At 38.2% G+C, this 17,112-nt stretch overlaps 3 protein-coding genes across 3 annotated transcripts in view; 2 read left to right on the plus strand and 1 right to left on the minus strand.

Annotated features, from left to right (window-relative positions):
* The window catches only part of LOC143892835 (uncharacterized), a 29,162-nt gene that overhangs the window by 2,526 nt on the left and 9,524 nt on the right, over positions 1-17,112 (plus strand). The gene's annotated exons all lie outside the window — the stretch shown is intronic.
* On the plus strand, positions 3,761-11,663 carry LOC143892831 (kinesin-like protein KIN-14Q). Its single transcript, XM_077397727.1, has 19 exons — positions 3,761-4,017; positions 4,116-4,166; positions 4,263-4,328; positions 4,426-4,500; positions 4,609-5,201; positions 5,314-5,482; positions 6,060-6,154; positions 6,245-6,464; positions 6,547-6,623; positions 6,791-6,890; positions 7,021-7,128; positions 7,208-7,384; positions 7,469-7,754; positions 7,861-8,022; positions 8,290-8,505; positions 8,584-8,621; positions 8,699-8,862; positions 9,054-9,179; positions 10,577-11,663. The coding sequence occupies exons 1-19, from the start codon at positions 3,789-3,791 to the stop codon at positions 11,420-11,422; spliced, it is 3,798 nt and encodes a 1,265-aa protein (XP_077253842.1). The 5' UTR covers positions 3,761-3,788; the 3' UTR covers positions 11,423-11,663.
* LOC143892832 (Transducin/WD40 repeat-like superfamily protein) lies at positions 11,740-17,048 on the minus strand. The gene is made up of 3 exons (XM_077397728.1): positions 16,338-17,048; positions 13,003-13,300; positions 11,740-12,245 (listed from the first exon to the last, which is right to left on the minus strand). The coding sequence occupies exons 1-3, from the start codon at positions 16,998-17,000 to the stop codon at positions 12,172-12,174; spliced, it is 1,035 nt and encodes a 344-aa protein (XP_077253843.1). The 5' UTR covers positions 17,001-17,048; the 3' UTR covers positions 11,740-12,171.

Here is a 17,112-nt window from a genome sequence, read left to right on the forward strand (position 1 = left end):
ACCTATTTACGGTTGGGATCACCCTATATAAATGATTGTTTGGGCACAACCTATTTACGCCATGGCACATCACATGGACGGTTTGAATCATCCTATAGTATGATACAGTGTTTTTCAAAAAACCGGGGGCTTACACCATTTAAAAACTCACAAGTTTATAATGTCTAAAGCCTACTTATTATTTTAAAAGATTTTATATGATACGCTTCTACTTACATGGAAATGCATGCTAAGTTGTTGCGGAGACCAAGAGGTTGGAGAAGATAAAGGGGTAATTCCACACCACTTCCATAAGCCATGGAAACCATTAAACTACAAGCTGAATTCACAACCAATCACGAGAAAGTCCCAGAGAATCTTTTCTAAATGAGTCTAATCTACAAAGAAATTATATGTGCATCTAAGTCGGTCTTGGTGGTACGATAGAAGTACCACCCTTGATATTTGATCCATCAGCACACCATAAAAATTGTGCTGCTGTGGGATCAAATATCAAGGGCGGTAACTCCAATACCGAACTACATGAGCATTCACCATATAAAATCTCCTACTCTACAAAAGGAGGGCCAAAACTAAAGGTATGCGCGCGCCGTTCAGTCATTTCCATTATTCCTTAGCCCTCAAGAGAACTCAAGTTTTACTGCTGCCCATACTGACCAAGGCATCGGAGGGTCCACCGGAGTCCAAATTCCGGCAGTTTCTCTTACGCTTTTCTGTGTAAGCAGGCCACGAGTCATCTCTTATGGGAGCCAGCTCAGCACAGTTTACCGCCCGCTGTCTGAGATCCTAGTTCATATTTCAACGACCAGCATAAGTAAAAAGTTCAATGGAAGCAACATTTTTGGATGATTTAATGCGGGGAGGTGACATAAGACGCTTATAGCGCTGGGCCCAACAACTGGACGTTTTGAATCTTCGAATAAGGTAGGCCCAAAAATACATGCACCCACGTATGGACACCATATAATGTTGATTTATTAGAAAACACCTTGTTCGAAGGTCCAAACCAATCATTTGTTGGGCCCCGATGTAAGAGGCCTTTCCCCAAAAATCATCTCTATAGAATGATCCCAACTCTCCAATCTATAGAGGTTTAGTCTGTCAGTAGATCATAGTAGATCATCAGATAGTTAGGATCATCCTTTGGAGATGATTTTATGGGCAAGGACTATTTATGTTGGGCCCCAACAAATGAACGTTTTGGATCTTCAAACACGGTGGGCCTAAGTGATTTTAAAAAAAATACACACTTTATATGGTTTCCGCATGTTGGTGCACGTATTTTTTATTTCCAAAGTATGGTAGGGCCTACCTTGTTCAAAGCTAGGTATTGGGCCTCATTGAAAGGTTTGGAGAGAGAGAGAGAGAGAGAGAGCATGATTTAAATCTCAGTTGTTGGTTCCACTGTAGATAAATCTAGCCGGAAAAATATTTCTTCATTTGTTGGTATCATCATTTTTTTTTCAAAATTTTCTAAGCCATCCATTTTACAGGTAATATTTCAGAGAGTGAGGATCATACTAGGGGGCACGAGTAGACCCGGCAAACGGGTAACCCGCGCGGGTACGTACCCACCGGGTACGCGTAAAAAATACCCGCAGTTCTATGGGTAGGCTTTTCAGTAACCCAGACCCAACCTGCAGGTAACCTAGCAAATATATATTTAATTTTTTTTTAACAAAAAAACCTTTTGCGGCAACGACGATTTCATTTTCTATGGACCATAATCCAATAGAAAATAAAGGCAAGTGCAGCGATTAATTCAGTAATTTCCATAGATAACATCACAAACTCCTTGAATATCTAAACTTCTCAATCAACAATCCTGAACATGGAAATAACAGTCTCTACTTTGCTATTTCCCAGCAGCCCATGATTTTCAATGCCACCAGCCACCGGAAATGTTAGTACTTGCTAAGGAGCAAATGATCCCGAAAAGAGCATCAAATAACCATGGAGACTTCGTGATAGATACCACTCAATTATTACATTATCAAACATGCAGATCTTGAATTATAAAGAAGCCTGACTATATTTTTACTAAAAATTCCATAAACACATTCTAGTAAACTTAGCCCCAGTCAAGGACTGTATGTAATAGAAGGATTCCACTCATGGATGCAGAAAGACAAGATATCACTCGTGCGAGCCAAGTCCACCAGTTTTCTAGCTACTATTGTCTACATAAATTATTCCAGACCACCCTAAATCTTGCACCAGACTTGTCCACAAAAAAATTGGAGATGAGAGCTTGAAATTCAGCATGTAGCAAAATCTGCTTGAAATTACGATTGGGCTTTGTGCCAAATCAGCTTGAAATTCAGCTTGAAATCTGCTTGAATCGATATTACTGTTTAGTCTTTAGTGAATGAAAACCAAGAAAAAACCTAATCCTAGTTTTGACGGGTAACCCGCGGGAACTAGGGCCCGACCCAGAGCCACCTGATGGTCACGGGTGCGGGCCGGGTGCGGGTCTTTATTTTGGGGGGTAACAAAATTGGTACCCGTACCCGCAAAGTTTGCTACAGGCCGGGGGTACCCGGGGTACGGGTGCCATTTTGTCGCGTCTGGGCACGAGTGCACGAGTTACCCATTTATAAGTGTATAATCTTTAGGAAGAGAATAACCCATGAAAGTCACGCTTACCATTAATGGTAAAAGGTAACTTTTGGGTCCTACAAGGGGACAGGTGGGCATGTATGTAAAATCAAGTTTGTCCATTTTATCTTAAGAAGACCGCATGGCCTTGGTCTAATCCGTCAAATTCAAGGCCCATTTGATCAAGGTGTTCTCAATGGTGCGATTCAAATCAATGGTTATGATCATATACGAAAGTAGAAAGTAGATGCAAACAAAAATCACCAAGAAGGTGAGGTTTGTTATTTACAATAAATAAAGGGCAGTGATATATCAATCCCCAAATATCTTAAATCGACTCCCCATGTGTCTTTCTCTCTCCCGGAGAAAGACACATGGGGAGTGCCTTTTACGAATGTATATATTTTTACTAAAAATTCCATCAACACATTCTAGACTCCCCAAATATCTTAAATCGACTCCCTAATAAGATATGACAAGTGTCTTTTACGAAAGTATTATTTTCGTCATCTTATTTTTAACCTACTTTTTAGACATTAAATCTTATTCTTCTGGCTTGATTTTGGTATCATTAGAAAGACTTTTCAATTACTTATATAACGAGCAGAAGATCACGTGATTTGAACATGATCTTGAGGAAGCTATGAACGATTTAAAGACAGTACATGTCAACGGGATTTATATTTTAGGATTATTTTTTGTCAAGTTCTTAACTTTTATTTTTGTAACTTTAGATGAATTTCACTTTCGTCTTTATTTGCAAAACGAAATCCCTTTTTGGTAGTGTTTTCGAAAATAAAAGACAAGGATAGTTTAGTGCAATTACCAAAACATGGTAGGCACATATCAGTAATTTTTAGCCCAACCACAGCTTAAATGATCGTATCAGTTGTTTTACCCATATTGCACCGTATGGACGGTCTGGATTATTCGATAATACAGGTAAGGTCAGGATTATCCAACATCTTCATGCATGATAAGAATTGGATTGAACGTACAAGAAGACACGAGCACTTCTTAAAAATGTTCACTGCGTGAGGGCATTTTGGCCATTTACTATTTCATCTGGATTAGTGGGCGAATCATGTGAACCAACCCCACCATAAAGTTTCAAATTAGAGCTTTTCATTTTATTCGACCGGTAAAAATTCAAATTTCAAAATTCTAACGGTCTCTTCTCCGCATAACGGATGAGTGAATGTTTTACGATCTCGACCGTTTCAAGAAATCTTTCGCCCCCACTCAAAGGAAAGTTTCTTTCTAAAGCCCCTCTTTCCAAGATTCAACGGTCTACTTTTTTTCAAAAAAATTGCCCTCTGATTGAATTCTCATCATCAATGGAAGATCTGTGGCAAGACCCACTTCTTTTGACAGACGTGTCTTGGCAAGAACAGCCCAAAATGGAGAGAGCAGAAAAACGTAACCTAGCTCCTCTTTAGGCCATTTTTTTGCAACAAATCCTAAATCTTTTCACTTCTTTCATCTGAATTGTCTGATGATTTCACATTCTTTGACAGATTCTTGTTGGCAAGAACGCGGATCTGAATCGCCCGGCAAAGCAATCCATAGTAGTTTTATTGATCTTTTTGTGAATTTTTGATAAATCAATAATGTTACAATTTTCCATCTAGGGTTTTGATGATTTGACCAGCATCTCTTTGCAGATGTTTCGTGGCAAGAACAACACTTGGGAACAGAAACAGTGGGCAAAACCAATGAGACGACAAACCGTAATTTGATTGATCTTTTCGCCATTTTTTTGTATTGTTTTTTTTATTACATTTGCCATATGGGTTTTTTGATGATTTGACTCATTTTTATTTACAGATGTTTCTTGGCAAATGAAGAGCTTGGAAATTGAGGAAATGGCAAGGACTAGTGATCCCGACGAAACGAACAACTGTAATTTCTTAATCTTTTTAGTTTTTACTGTTTAGTGCAATAAACATCAAATCATTTTTTAAAATATCTCATCAGGATTTACTAATTTGGTTCCTGTACTGTTTTCAGCTCCGTCCGTGTTGGGATTTTCGCTAACATCGCCAGATCTGGTTATATGTGCTGGATCACCTGACATCCCTTGCAGTAACTTAGAAGAAACACCAGATTTGATTACGAAATCCTTTCGAAGAAAACTGATTTCCTCTGTTGAGCTCTCACTAGAAAATGGAATTGATGGTTTAGATATCGTATACAATTTAGCTGCACAAGCTTCAAATGAAAATGGGTACATGGAAGCTTCGCTCGAGCTTCAAACAATATCGAATGTCGTCCATGAGACAAAAATAGATGAGATTATGGAAAATTCTCAACCAGTATTAAGTATAAATGTTGGGGGAGTAGATAGGGCTGTAGCTTATTGCGGGGTCGATTTTCAAAAGGATGGTTTTTTCACAGGTGGTGATGTTGTAAGAACAGAAGTGAAGATTGGAGACGGTGAAGGTCATGAATTGTATCAAACCGCTCGATTTGGGAACTTTTCGTATAAAATTCAAACCCTAGAAGCTGGGAATTATATTATCGACCTGCACCTCGCGGAGATAATATTCACAAACGGACCTATGGGAATGAGAGTATTTGATGTCTTTATACAGGAAGAGAAGGTGAGAATCCAAGATTCAAACAAAATCATAACTACTTTTTTATACGCAAAATAGTACACTTGTAGTAGTTTCATCATCTATTTGTTCATTAATTTTCTTGATGTTTTTGCAGGTTGTTTCTAGCATAGACATCTATGCTAAAGTGGGTTCTAATCATCCTCTTGTTTTATCTGATCTGAAAGCTTTTGTTAATGGAGAAGAGGGGTTATCCATAAGATTCCAAGGAGTAATTGGAAATCCCCTTGCGTGCGGCATTTCAATACGCAAGGATTCATCAACAGGTACATTTCAATTGATTCACTTGACATTTAAAATGGATACAAAAATGTTATTGAAAACTTAAAGCCTCTTTGGATACCTCCAAAATCTGTCCTTATTTGCAAATATGATTATTTTATGTTAATCTTATGTGCAAATGGTACATTAATGCTACTTTGGAATCCAGTAATTAAGATAGATATAGCCATTATATGCCATATAAGATTATATGCAAATAAGACTATATGCATATAAAATTATCTTTAGGAGGGATCCAAAGAGACTTAAATTTTATTTGCTTCCATAAGATTATTTTAAGTTAATCTTTTTTTTTTTGTCGAATTTATATTTTAAGTTAATCTTATTTGCAAATGGGACATTAATGCTACTTTGGAATCCAGTAATTAAGATAGATATAAAGGTATTATAGCCATTATATGCATATAAGATTATATGAAAAAAAGACTATGATGCATATAAAATTATATACAAATTTTCTTTAGTGAGGATCCGAAGAGACAAACTTTCCCCACAATTAAAAGCACGAGATTTGCAGCAAGATTCAATATCTCACAAACATCTGGCAAATTTGTGCATTAGGCAAGAAATTTCAAAAACAGGCAGCTCAAAGCATCACACTGGTTCAGGGAAGAGAGGAAGAAAGGCCCCAGATGAGAGGGCAAGAACTGATGGAAGTAATTATCTCTACGAAATGAATTTAATTTGTTGAAATTATCAATAAACAATTGTGGATTTTTTTTTCATGCAATGGAGAAATTCTACAGGAAGAATGTAATGACTGTAACTGCAGCTCGAAAAGAGAAGTTTGGAAGCTGAAAAGGGATTATGATTTGTTGTATAAGGAGCAAACAGAAACCAAAAGAACACTGGATGAATTTAGGAGGGAGAATGAATTAAAGAGTAAAGAATGCCATGAAGCTTGGAAGTCTCTACAGGAGCTTCAAAATGAGCTCATGCGCAAATCCATGCACGTCGGCTCCTTAGGTACATAAATTATTCCCTCAAAATATTGCTTACATAATAAGTACTGGTGTAAGATTCAATTTTAACTGTCCTCTTTTCTCAGCTTATGCTGTAGAGGGACAAGTCAAGGAGAAGAGTCGATGGTTTTTTTCCCTCCAAGAATTGAGTAAGAAATTCAAGGTACTAAAATCCATTGTATGATTCTGAACTCTCTGGCTCACAACAATATGTCAACACATTGACTTTTCCAGGCTACTTTCCCTCTTCTTTTACTGCACTCACAAAACCAACCGTAGGAAATTTCTTTGAATGTGTTCTTATCCTTGGTTGTAAAAAAAATTGAACAGAGCCTGAAGATACAACACCTCAACCTACTGGAGGAAGGATCGAAATGTAGGAAGTGTCTCGAAGATGTGACTCAAATGACAGCCACCATTCAATCTACAAGTAAAGATGTCAATCTAATCATCTTTTTCTGTTCCAATACATTCTAGTATTTCCTTTAAATCCACATCTTACTTGGTCTTCTTGGCGAGACTAATAGAACGTAAAAACACCCATATTTTGTTCTGGACAGTGAATCGACACGTGGATTTAGAAAGGGAACACAATGATCTCAAACTCAAATTCATTGAAGGGGCAAAGGAGCGGAAAGAACTTTATAATAAGGTTCTTGAACTAAAAGGTTAGCTTTATGTCTGACTGAGGTAATCTGAAACAAATTAGAAATTCAGAAGCTAACTGGATGGGTGTTTCTGTTGTAGGAAATATAAGAGTTTTTTGCAGATGTCGGCCATTGAACACAGAAGAAATAGCTGCTGGAGCTTCAATGGCAATTGATTTTGAAGCTGCAAAAGATGGAGAGCTTACTGTGAAAGCCAATGGCGCTCCAAAGAAGGTCTTTAAGTTTGATTCTGTCTTCTGCCCACAAGCAGATCAAGGTAATTAATTAGAAACATATGATATAATTCATCTGCAAATAAACTTGAAATTTATATATATATATTTTATTTCTGTATGAATAGCTGATGTTTTCGAAGACACTGCACCCTTTGCAACATCGGTCTTGGATGGATACAATGTCTGCATATTTGCTTATGGGCAGACAGGAAGTGGAAAAACATTTACAATGGAGGGCACAGAAGAAGCTCGTGGAGTCAATTATCGGACTCTCAAGGAACTGTTTCAAATCATCAGTGAGCGACAGGGGCTATTTCGATATGATATTTCAGTAAGCGTTTTAGAAGTCTATAATGAACAAATACGTGATTTACTTGTTCCTTCTTCTCAGTCTGGAGTAGCGGCAAAGAGGTAACTAAACTAGACCATTAGTTCTTCAATGAAACATATATAAGAAACTTGAAATGATGAGTTTTCAGAATAAATGACAGTCAAATTATTTTAATTGTCATGCTAGGCTTGAAATAAGGCAAGTGGCGGAAGGAGTTCATCATGTTCCAGGACTGATTGAAGCCCACGTGAACAACATGAACGAGGTTTGGGAAGTTCTACAGACGGGCAGCAATGCGAGAGCTGTTGGCTCAACTAATGCAAATGAGCATAGCAGTCGATCACACTGGTGAATCTTTGTCTTTGTGACTTTAAGCGTCTAACACCCTGTTTGGTTTGGATTTTGGGAACCGATTATGAGTCCAAAACTGATTATTTGACTAAAAACAAAATGTAAGTTTTGAGTCCTATAATCAGTTTTGGACTCACATTCTTTCTCAAAATCTAAAACAGATAGGGCCTAAATAACATGGATTTATTCATCATCTTTACTTTACCTGCTATGATGGATTGGTGAGACTTACTGAACTTCCGAATGTTGCTCTTTGATTCACAGTATTCATTGTGTAATGGTAAAGGGGGAGAACTTGGTGAATGGAGAATGCACAAGAAGTAAGTTATGGCTCGTTGATCTAGCTGGGAGTGAGAGAATAGCGAAGACAGATGTTCAAGGAGACCGTTTAAGGGAAACACAGAACATCAACAAATCTCTTTCTGCACTTGGTGATGTGATATCGTCTCTTGCAACTAAAAGCCCACATATTCCTTTCAGGTTCTTAAGACACAGAACTTTTTCATTGTTTGGTTCTTTAATTTGTATCGAATTTTGATCTCTTCAAAACTTGTGTAGGAATTCCAAGCTGACCCACTTGCTGCAAGACTCTCTAGGTATTTTTTTAAACTTTTTTTTTTCTCATGAAATCTTTTTGAGATCATAAAACACACTGATTTTTTATTTTCTTCAGGAGGAGATTCGAAGACGCTGATGTTTGTGCAGATCAGTCCTAACGAGAATGATGCAAGTGAGACTCTGTGCTCGCTGAACTTTGCGAGCAGAGTGAAGGGAATCGAGCTTGGTCCTGCTAAGAAGCAAATCGACATTAGCGAGCTTTCTAAATACAAACAGATGGTACAGTTAGTGATTTTAACAACAACTTTTAAATGTTCTATAGTTTGTGATCACTGGTCATTACTGAAATTCTTGATCAATTGACATTATTAACATTGAAGTACCTTTACAGTAAAATCTATAAGCACTTATTTACTCATCATTAATTCCCTATTCAATTTCAATGAGCTGTTTCTTGCTGCATTTGTTAGGCTGAGAAGGCAAAGCAAGATATTAAGAGCAAGGATGGGTATATTAGGAAAATGGAGGAGACTATTTATGGTCTAGAATCAAAGATGAAGGCCAGAGATGCAAATACTAAGACCCTACAAGACAAGGTATGAGAAGCATATGTTTTTCTGTTTTGAACTCTGAGCTCCCAAGACATAATAACCAAGTTTCCCTTTTCCTTTCCTCTTATTTCTTTTTTGTTTTTGGAATGATCTTTCCTCCTATTTCTCATAAAAAACTTTGCCATTGATTATTACTGAAAGGATTTGCTAGGCAATTTCGTGGAAACCTATTTCGCGGTTGACTTTTGCACGGGAGAACAGCAACCTCAGATGAATTAAATGAATAAGACAAAATCAGCTGAAAAGTGAGCCTATGTGGCTGTTTTTTCATGCAAAAGTCTGCCGCAAAATGGCTCTCTGTAAAATTGCCTATCAAATCCCTTACTGAAAATATACTTCAAAGTTGAGCTGAACTAGAAAAGCCTGAAACATTTTAGAAAGGGGTGAAGTTAAAACTGTGAAAGTACAATGGTTTTTCTGGGATATTTGTTATTTAATATGAAAAAAGGCAATGATAAATTTGCACCCTCTCTAGGATAATTCACCCTCTAACGTGAATTGACGTTGAAGTCTGCGGCTGCCACGTACCCCTGCCCTCTAGAGGGGTGCGAATTATCCTACATGGGGTGCAAATTTATCATTGCCCCATGAATAATGTAGGCCCTAGCAATCTTTTATACCCTGGTCGTTTCAGATTTTGAGAATTGATTTTGACTCCAAAACTGATTCTTGGACTTGAAACTGTGTTTAATTTTTTATCTAATTATCAATTTTGGAATCCAATTCTCAAAAATCCAAATTTTGAGTCTAATAATCAGAAGAAAAACAGGGCTACGCACTACCCATGGTTTAACATTTTGGCTGAAGGGGAAAGTGAATATCCTGCCAAGCCATTCACAAACAACTCAGTTTTTTGGCACACCATGAATATCCTGAAGTCAAGTTTTGAATGGTGGCTCATAACCCTGACCTCCCTTCCAAGGTGATGGAAGGATTTCAGCATGGGCCTCCAACAAATGTATAATTTCTGGACAAGCTTGCAGGTGGAGGGAGGGGCTGCAAAATCACATTTGCAAAATCGCTTGGACGCTCTCAAATTTCTGAATTCAAAACTATTGTTAATTCACATTAACCTCCATTTGAATATCAAATTTCTTCCCTTTGTTATCGAACCACAATTGCTTTTAAGTATCAGCATAGCAACCGATCTAAGATAAGTATGGCTTCCTTTATTTATTGAAGGTTTGTATTATAAAGAAAAACTAAAAATGATTGACTTCTTCACCTACACATCAGTATCAGTCCTGAAATGAATCACATATAGTAAATCATGATTCTGTATCTATTTTAAGAACCATTGAATCAAAACAGCCACTTCATCATGAATTTAACTGAACTGAAAAAATTATGAAAAGCTCTCCAAAAGTTCTATTTTTGTGCAGGTGAAGGAGTTGGAATCCCAATTGATGGTAGAAAGAAAACTAGCAAGGCAACATGTGGACACAAAACTAGCAGAAATACAGCAGCAAATGCAACAAGAACAACAATATACAGTATCAATGAAGCCTCCGCCACTCGCACCAACGCGGCCACTCGGGCACCCTAAGCATGGCACCGAACCAGCACCAACCTTACTCAAGGACCTAGTAAATGTCATCAGACCACTAACAGAGAACAACGGCAACAAGCCACAACTCCCTCCCTCAATAGACAACTTTCTCAAGAACAATTCCACCCAGAAAGAAAACAAACCCGAAATGGCTGAAGAGTTACTCCCAAAGCGGACGGGCAGAGCATCCATCTGCACAATAGGACATCCGATTCCGATTCCGATTCCGGTTATTACTGCTGCTAGACGGAACTCACTAATTCCATTCCCCACAGCAATGAACATAGCACAACTGCCACCATTACCAGACACTGCCACTAGCTCACCACCATTACCTCCACCATTGATTCCTATTATCAAAGAAGATGCAGATGGGGAAGAAAAAGACTTGGCAGAGATGGTGCCTTGGGCCTCCAAGGGGTCAAAAAGTGCGAGGAAGATAAACAGTATACTGAGAAGAAGTGTTCAAAAGAAGGTGTATATTAAATCTCCAGGGCAGCATATCAGGAGGGGTGGTGTACTTGGGGGGATGGAACAGGTGAGAGTCTCATTTGGGAGCAGAGGGAGAATGGCTCAGAGAGTTCTGGTCAGCAATGCTAGCAAAGCAACAAAGGAAATGCAACAGAAGGAAAAAGAGAGGGGGTGGAATAATCGAACAGCAGCGAGAAGTGGAATCTGAAATGTTTTCTTATAGTGTGTACAAAAATCACTGACAAGAAGAAAGGTTCTTTGATTGATCAAGAAACTGCATTCTTCTGGATTTTAAGAGTAGAAGAAGATGATGTACGACCTTTAAGGTTTTGTAATGACTTGTATTGAATACATTCATTTACCACAGTTTTCTAATAGAGCTGAAAGTTTGTTAATCACCTCCTTGTGGCAGATATTGTTTCAATCAGTTTAATATTTTCAATTAGGGAGATGACATCCACTGCTGTTTAATAACGACACTCCTATTTATTTTAACTTGGACATTGCAATTTTAACAGCCTCAAAAGTTTAAAGAGCCATGTGGAATAGTATAAAAAATAAATAAAGAAGAGTATGGGAGGGGGGAATAGGATTCCAATTCTGATTCCTGATTTGGGCAATCCAAAAGCACCATTTAGGCAACACCATATCATATCGTTGAGTAAATAAATAAACAAAAGAAAAAACAACAACACAGATTTGTCCTGATCATAAATAAATGTGAATAACACTCTCTTGTTAAGTCTGACTTTGGTTTCTTCTTCCGTTCCGTTTGATAGTTACTTACCGCTCGTATTCCCAGTAGCGAAACTCTCCTTGCAGGTAGTACCTTAGGAAGACTACTCAAAAGTATTACTGCTACAAAAGAATTGTTTTTTCTCTTCCTGCCTACCTGCCACTGTTGTTGGCAGCTCTTCGCCGAGTTAGTTCTGGACTAACAGTTAGATTTGTCTTTGTTTACAAATCTTCTTCAAGTGCAACGTCCTGCACTTTACCCTGGATGCCATTTCCAACAACAGGTTTCCTGAAAGCTGAGAAGAAAAAAATCATTAAAATCTACAATTGCATAAAGCAATACTACTGAAGATTAAGAAAGATTCAGTTAAGAGACGAGATATATACATAATAGTTCAAATAAATAAACTGGGATCCAGAACCATGAAAAAAACTGGCGGATACTGTAGAACTACATAACTGAGAAAAAAATAAATCAACAACTGAGTGGTGTACTAGATATTTCATGAAGACACATGATAACACGTCTCTTTTGGTGTACACGGATGCACCATTACTTGAAAAGATTGCAAATTCAAATGACTTAAGGGTTGACATGGCTTATTTAAGACGAAACCTTAATTTAACTTTCTCCTTATTTTCTCGTATTTTGTAAGTGACCATAAAAAAGAATTTTATTAATAACAGAAATATGGAAAATTACAGATCAAGATCTATCCAAGATGCCACGAAGAATCAAAGAGTTAAGATGAGGCCTATTGTTGATGTTAAAAGAGCTTTATTTAGTTTTTTATATTGTTATTGAATTATTGAACTCTTTTTAAGTCCGGGGGGGGGGGGGGGGAGGTGTTCCTATCAAAATCACTCAAGTTCTTTGTGTTACGATTATACTTCAAAACATGCAACAGTCGAAGTGATTGCAAGAGCACCGACAACCATTCAGAGCCGTATACTAGTGTTCCAAACATGATTGAAGTATTCAATAATGGACAAGAAATTAGAGGTTGAAAGATGAGAGAGACAGCAACAAAACGGATAAAAATAAAGACTCACATTTAACAGAGGATCCTGCAAGACAAGTCAACCTTGATTTTGTATTAGCCTCCACCAGTGGTTTTGGATTCTCCTTCTTGGCCATGCGCATATCCCACACACGTATAAACCCGTCTGATGATGCAGATGCTACAAGATAAGGGGATTCAGCGGCGTCACCACCATTTCTACTTCCAAGAACAACAAGACCTTTTACACGAGCTGAATGTGCATCCTCAATACAATATGCAACCTTCCCAGTCATTGTATCCCATGCTGTGACAGTGCGATCTTCTCCGCCAGTAAATAAGAGTCCACTCTGTTAAGTTAATCAATATTTAGGAAGTAAAGGAAGGTGTAATGTGTGAGCATAAGTTCCATAATTCCATTCATAGAAAAATAGCAAACATACACAATTAGACACGAGAACAAGAATATGAAACCCAGTCTTTCATTGAGTACGAACTACCCAGATACTTCTTCACCAAACTGGGTAGTCATGTATCATATAGGATCCATATTCTTCAAATGTTCAAATTATAATTAATGATGACCAGGAGTAAACAAATTCTCAATTCTTTTCAGTACAGAAAACATTCTCATAGAATAGCAAATGAGGCTAAACCATTCCAAAAAAAAAAAAAAGAATAGCAAATGAGGCTAATGTTTTGGTGAGAGCCCTTTATTTTGAAATATCAAGGATACTGCATCATTAATGGATTCATTAATGATGCTCCGGTGAGAAGAGGCGACTCGTGCCAAATTGATGGAGTAAAAAGAGGTAGGGGCAGACCAAAAACAACTTGGGTAGAAACATTGAGGAAAGACTTGATAGCTAGGAACATAACAGAGAACTTGACCTTGGATAGGATAGAATGGAAGAAAATGATCTACGTAGAAGAACCCAACTAGAACCAGGATTAGAGCCGGGTAGATTCCTTTTACCTTCTTCATGAATTTTTTCTAAAGGATTCATTTAGCCGACCCCAACTAGTTTGGGACAAAGGCTTTGTTGAGAAACTGCATCATTAATGGATAAGGTGCTGATGCATTTTCTCAAAAATTCCCAAAATAATTACTCACGAAACCCCCTAACCAACTTCAACCTATCAACTCAAATCTCTTTTGGTTACAACATACTGCTAGAGCAGGAGCATTCAGAAATTACGGACAACATATACAGGCATGCCCAACTAATCAAACCAGAAGTAGTAAAGCACAATGATTTGAAGTGTGACACTAAATACGAATGGCATGATACTGTTCAATCTCTTCATCAAGCAAGATCCCTTATTTACTGTTAAAATTTTGAAATTCTTAAGCTTTCAATGATTAGATAAAGGGAGCTGATACTTGCACCCTTATTTTTTACTACGAACACCCCATTTTCAGACTATTTCTTGTTTGTATAATTTATTGTCGCAGATGACAGGAACACCGCTAAAGAGACATGTCCACACTCCCTACTTTCCCTTTCCATTCAACCACCTTGACGCTCCCCCACCACGACCCTCCGTTTCTAGAAACCAATTTCTCTGCCATGAAAGCATCAACCCCTTCGGCTGTTGTTTCTCAAAATCTCTCCAATATCTTCTCGAAGATACAGATGGAATTGTTTGCGCACTGACACATTTTATCTAAAATTTGTTGGCGAGGGAGGAAGAGGGGGGGGCGGAGGATCAGCTACCTTCTTCCATTGCTTCTGAAAGTCATCTTCCTCCATTTTTTTTGGATTTCAATTGTTTCTAGTTGTGGTATTTGATGCTCTGTTTTCTAATGTAAGATTTATCCAAAGCTTTGGTTGTAGGTTTGCATCTTTGGGGCGAATATACTCGATGGGAATCAGGGATCAAGGTAGAGAGATTCTGGAATTTCATGGCTGAGTTCAGCCGGAGGAGTTCCTTGATTGAAGCGCAAATAGCAACAACATTCTTGAACTCAAGGAGATGCCTACTGACAAGATGCTTGCATTGGTGACCCTTCGCTTGAGAGGTTGAGCCGCAGCTTGGTGGAAAACTTTGAAGTTTCAACTTCGTCAATTGGGTGAACCTCTATCACCACTTGGGAAGACTTGAAACGTGAGATGCGACGTGAGTTTCTACCTTTCAACTATCAACAAACATTGTACCAAAGGCTTCACCGACTTACGGAAGGAGATACCGGCCTTCTTCTATGACATGACCCAATGAAAAGAACAAAATCTTGAGGTGCTTGGATGCATTCCTGTTTTATTTTCATTTCTAAGGGTCAATTCATCTTTTACTACTAAACTGAATACCCACCTCAACCAAATCCTAAACCTCACAAAATCACTCATCCTCTAAATCCCATTATCCTCAAATTTCAATTTTATTTTTTCACAAAAAATGAAACTAGAATCAACAAAACAAGAAACAAAAATCCCTACAATTATAGCCGAAATAGTGGAGAATGGGACATTAAGGTCCTGTTTGTTTTGGATTTTGAGAATCGATTGCGATTCTAACACTGGTTATTGGAGCCAAATTTACGTTTAATTTTGAGTCCAATAACCGTTTTTGGATCTACAATGGTTATCAAAATCCAAAAAAGAAAAGAAAAAACACAACCTAAGAGGCTAACCTCACCAGGTGCGACGCAAAGAACTCTTCTGATTCTCCATCACACACCCTCTAAATCCCACTTTCCTCAAATTTCTAATTTTTCATAGAATATGTAACTAGAATAAACAAAAACAAGTAGAATATGTAAAATAGTGGAGAATGGGACATTAAGACCCTGTTAGTTTAGGATTTTGAGTACCAATAGTGAGTCCAAAACTGACTATTGGACTCAAATTTACGTTTACTTTTGAATCCAATAATCGGTTTTGGACTCATTACCAAGATCCAAAACACAGGGTTCACAATTGCTATCAAAACCCAAAACAAACACGACCTAGTAGGCTAGGGACACATAGAACTCTCTTCTGATTCTCCATCAAACACCCTCTAAATCCCTGTTACGTCCTTTATGGGTCCCACTTGGAGTAAAACAAATTAGTTCTGATTTTGTTGTTTATAGAGATTGCTGTCATTGCTGCTTGATTTGGGTAGGACTTTTAGACATTAGGGTTATCTAGATTAGGGTTTTTCTATAAATAATATGTACGCTTGCTTTCTTAAATCAATGAAGAAAACTTGTTTGAGAAAGTGTGTCTTGTGCACAAAGGAGGACTGATTAAATCAGTTACGAACTTATTCGGGTTCGTAACGATCCCACTTTCCTCAAACATAAGATTTTCTTACAAAATATGCAACTAGAATCAACAAAACAAGCAATAACAATCCCTACAATTATAGCTGAAATAGTGGAGAATGGGATATTAAGACCCTAACCTCTCCAGGCGCAACACATAGAACTCTCTTCTGATTCTCCATTTCAAAAACCAACCTCGCGTCCTCAGAATCATGCACTGAAACCTTCTCCTCTGTCCCCATAAAAAACCTCTTCCCTTCCAAATCAAATTTCACGATCGACGCCTCCTTATCCAACCTACAACAGAAACTCCTCTTCCCTCTCACCAAATTCAACATTCCCAAACACGAATCCCTCCCCACAGACAACGCGAGCTTACCCATCGGATGTATACTCAAATCAGAGACTCCACGCTTGTGTACAGAGATCGTCTTAAGATGAACAAATGGATCCGCATCATAGATACATACGCATCCATCATCGGATCCTGAGAGGAGATTTCGAGGGAAAGAGAGGGAAGGAGAGGGGTTGTAAAATGAAAGGGCGGTAATGGCGCCGTTATGGTCCGTTAGGGTTCCGATTTCGGAAGAGGAAGAGATGTCGTAGATCTTGATTGTGTCGTCGGCTCCGCCGGAGACTGCGACGGGGCCGGAGACGGCGACGGATTTGATTGGGGCACGGTGGGATGGGTAGGAGAAGAGAGGTTTTAGGGTTTGAGAAGGGGTTTCTAGGGTTCGGTGTTTGGGGGTTTTGAGCTTGAAGCCCCAGATGAATTTCTCGTAGGAGCCTGCAACTAGAGTCATGGTGGAATTTCTCTAGCTTTCAGGGTTTACGAGGGTTTATAAAGGGGGGGTTTTTATATGGTGTAAGAGCTTATTGTCCCGTATTTTTTCATAAAGTACTGTATGGAACATA

This window comes from Tasmannia lanceolata, unplaced genomic scaffold, assembly GCF_043159265.1.
Source record: "Tasmannia lanceolata isolate RefF3 unplaced genomic scaffold, GAP_Taslan_0.1 ptg000015l, whole genome shotgun sequence".
In the NCBI taxonomy this organism is placed as follows: Eukaryota; Viridiplantae; Streptophyta; class Magnoliopsida; order Canellales; family Winteraceae; genus Tasmannia; species Tasmannia lanceolata.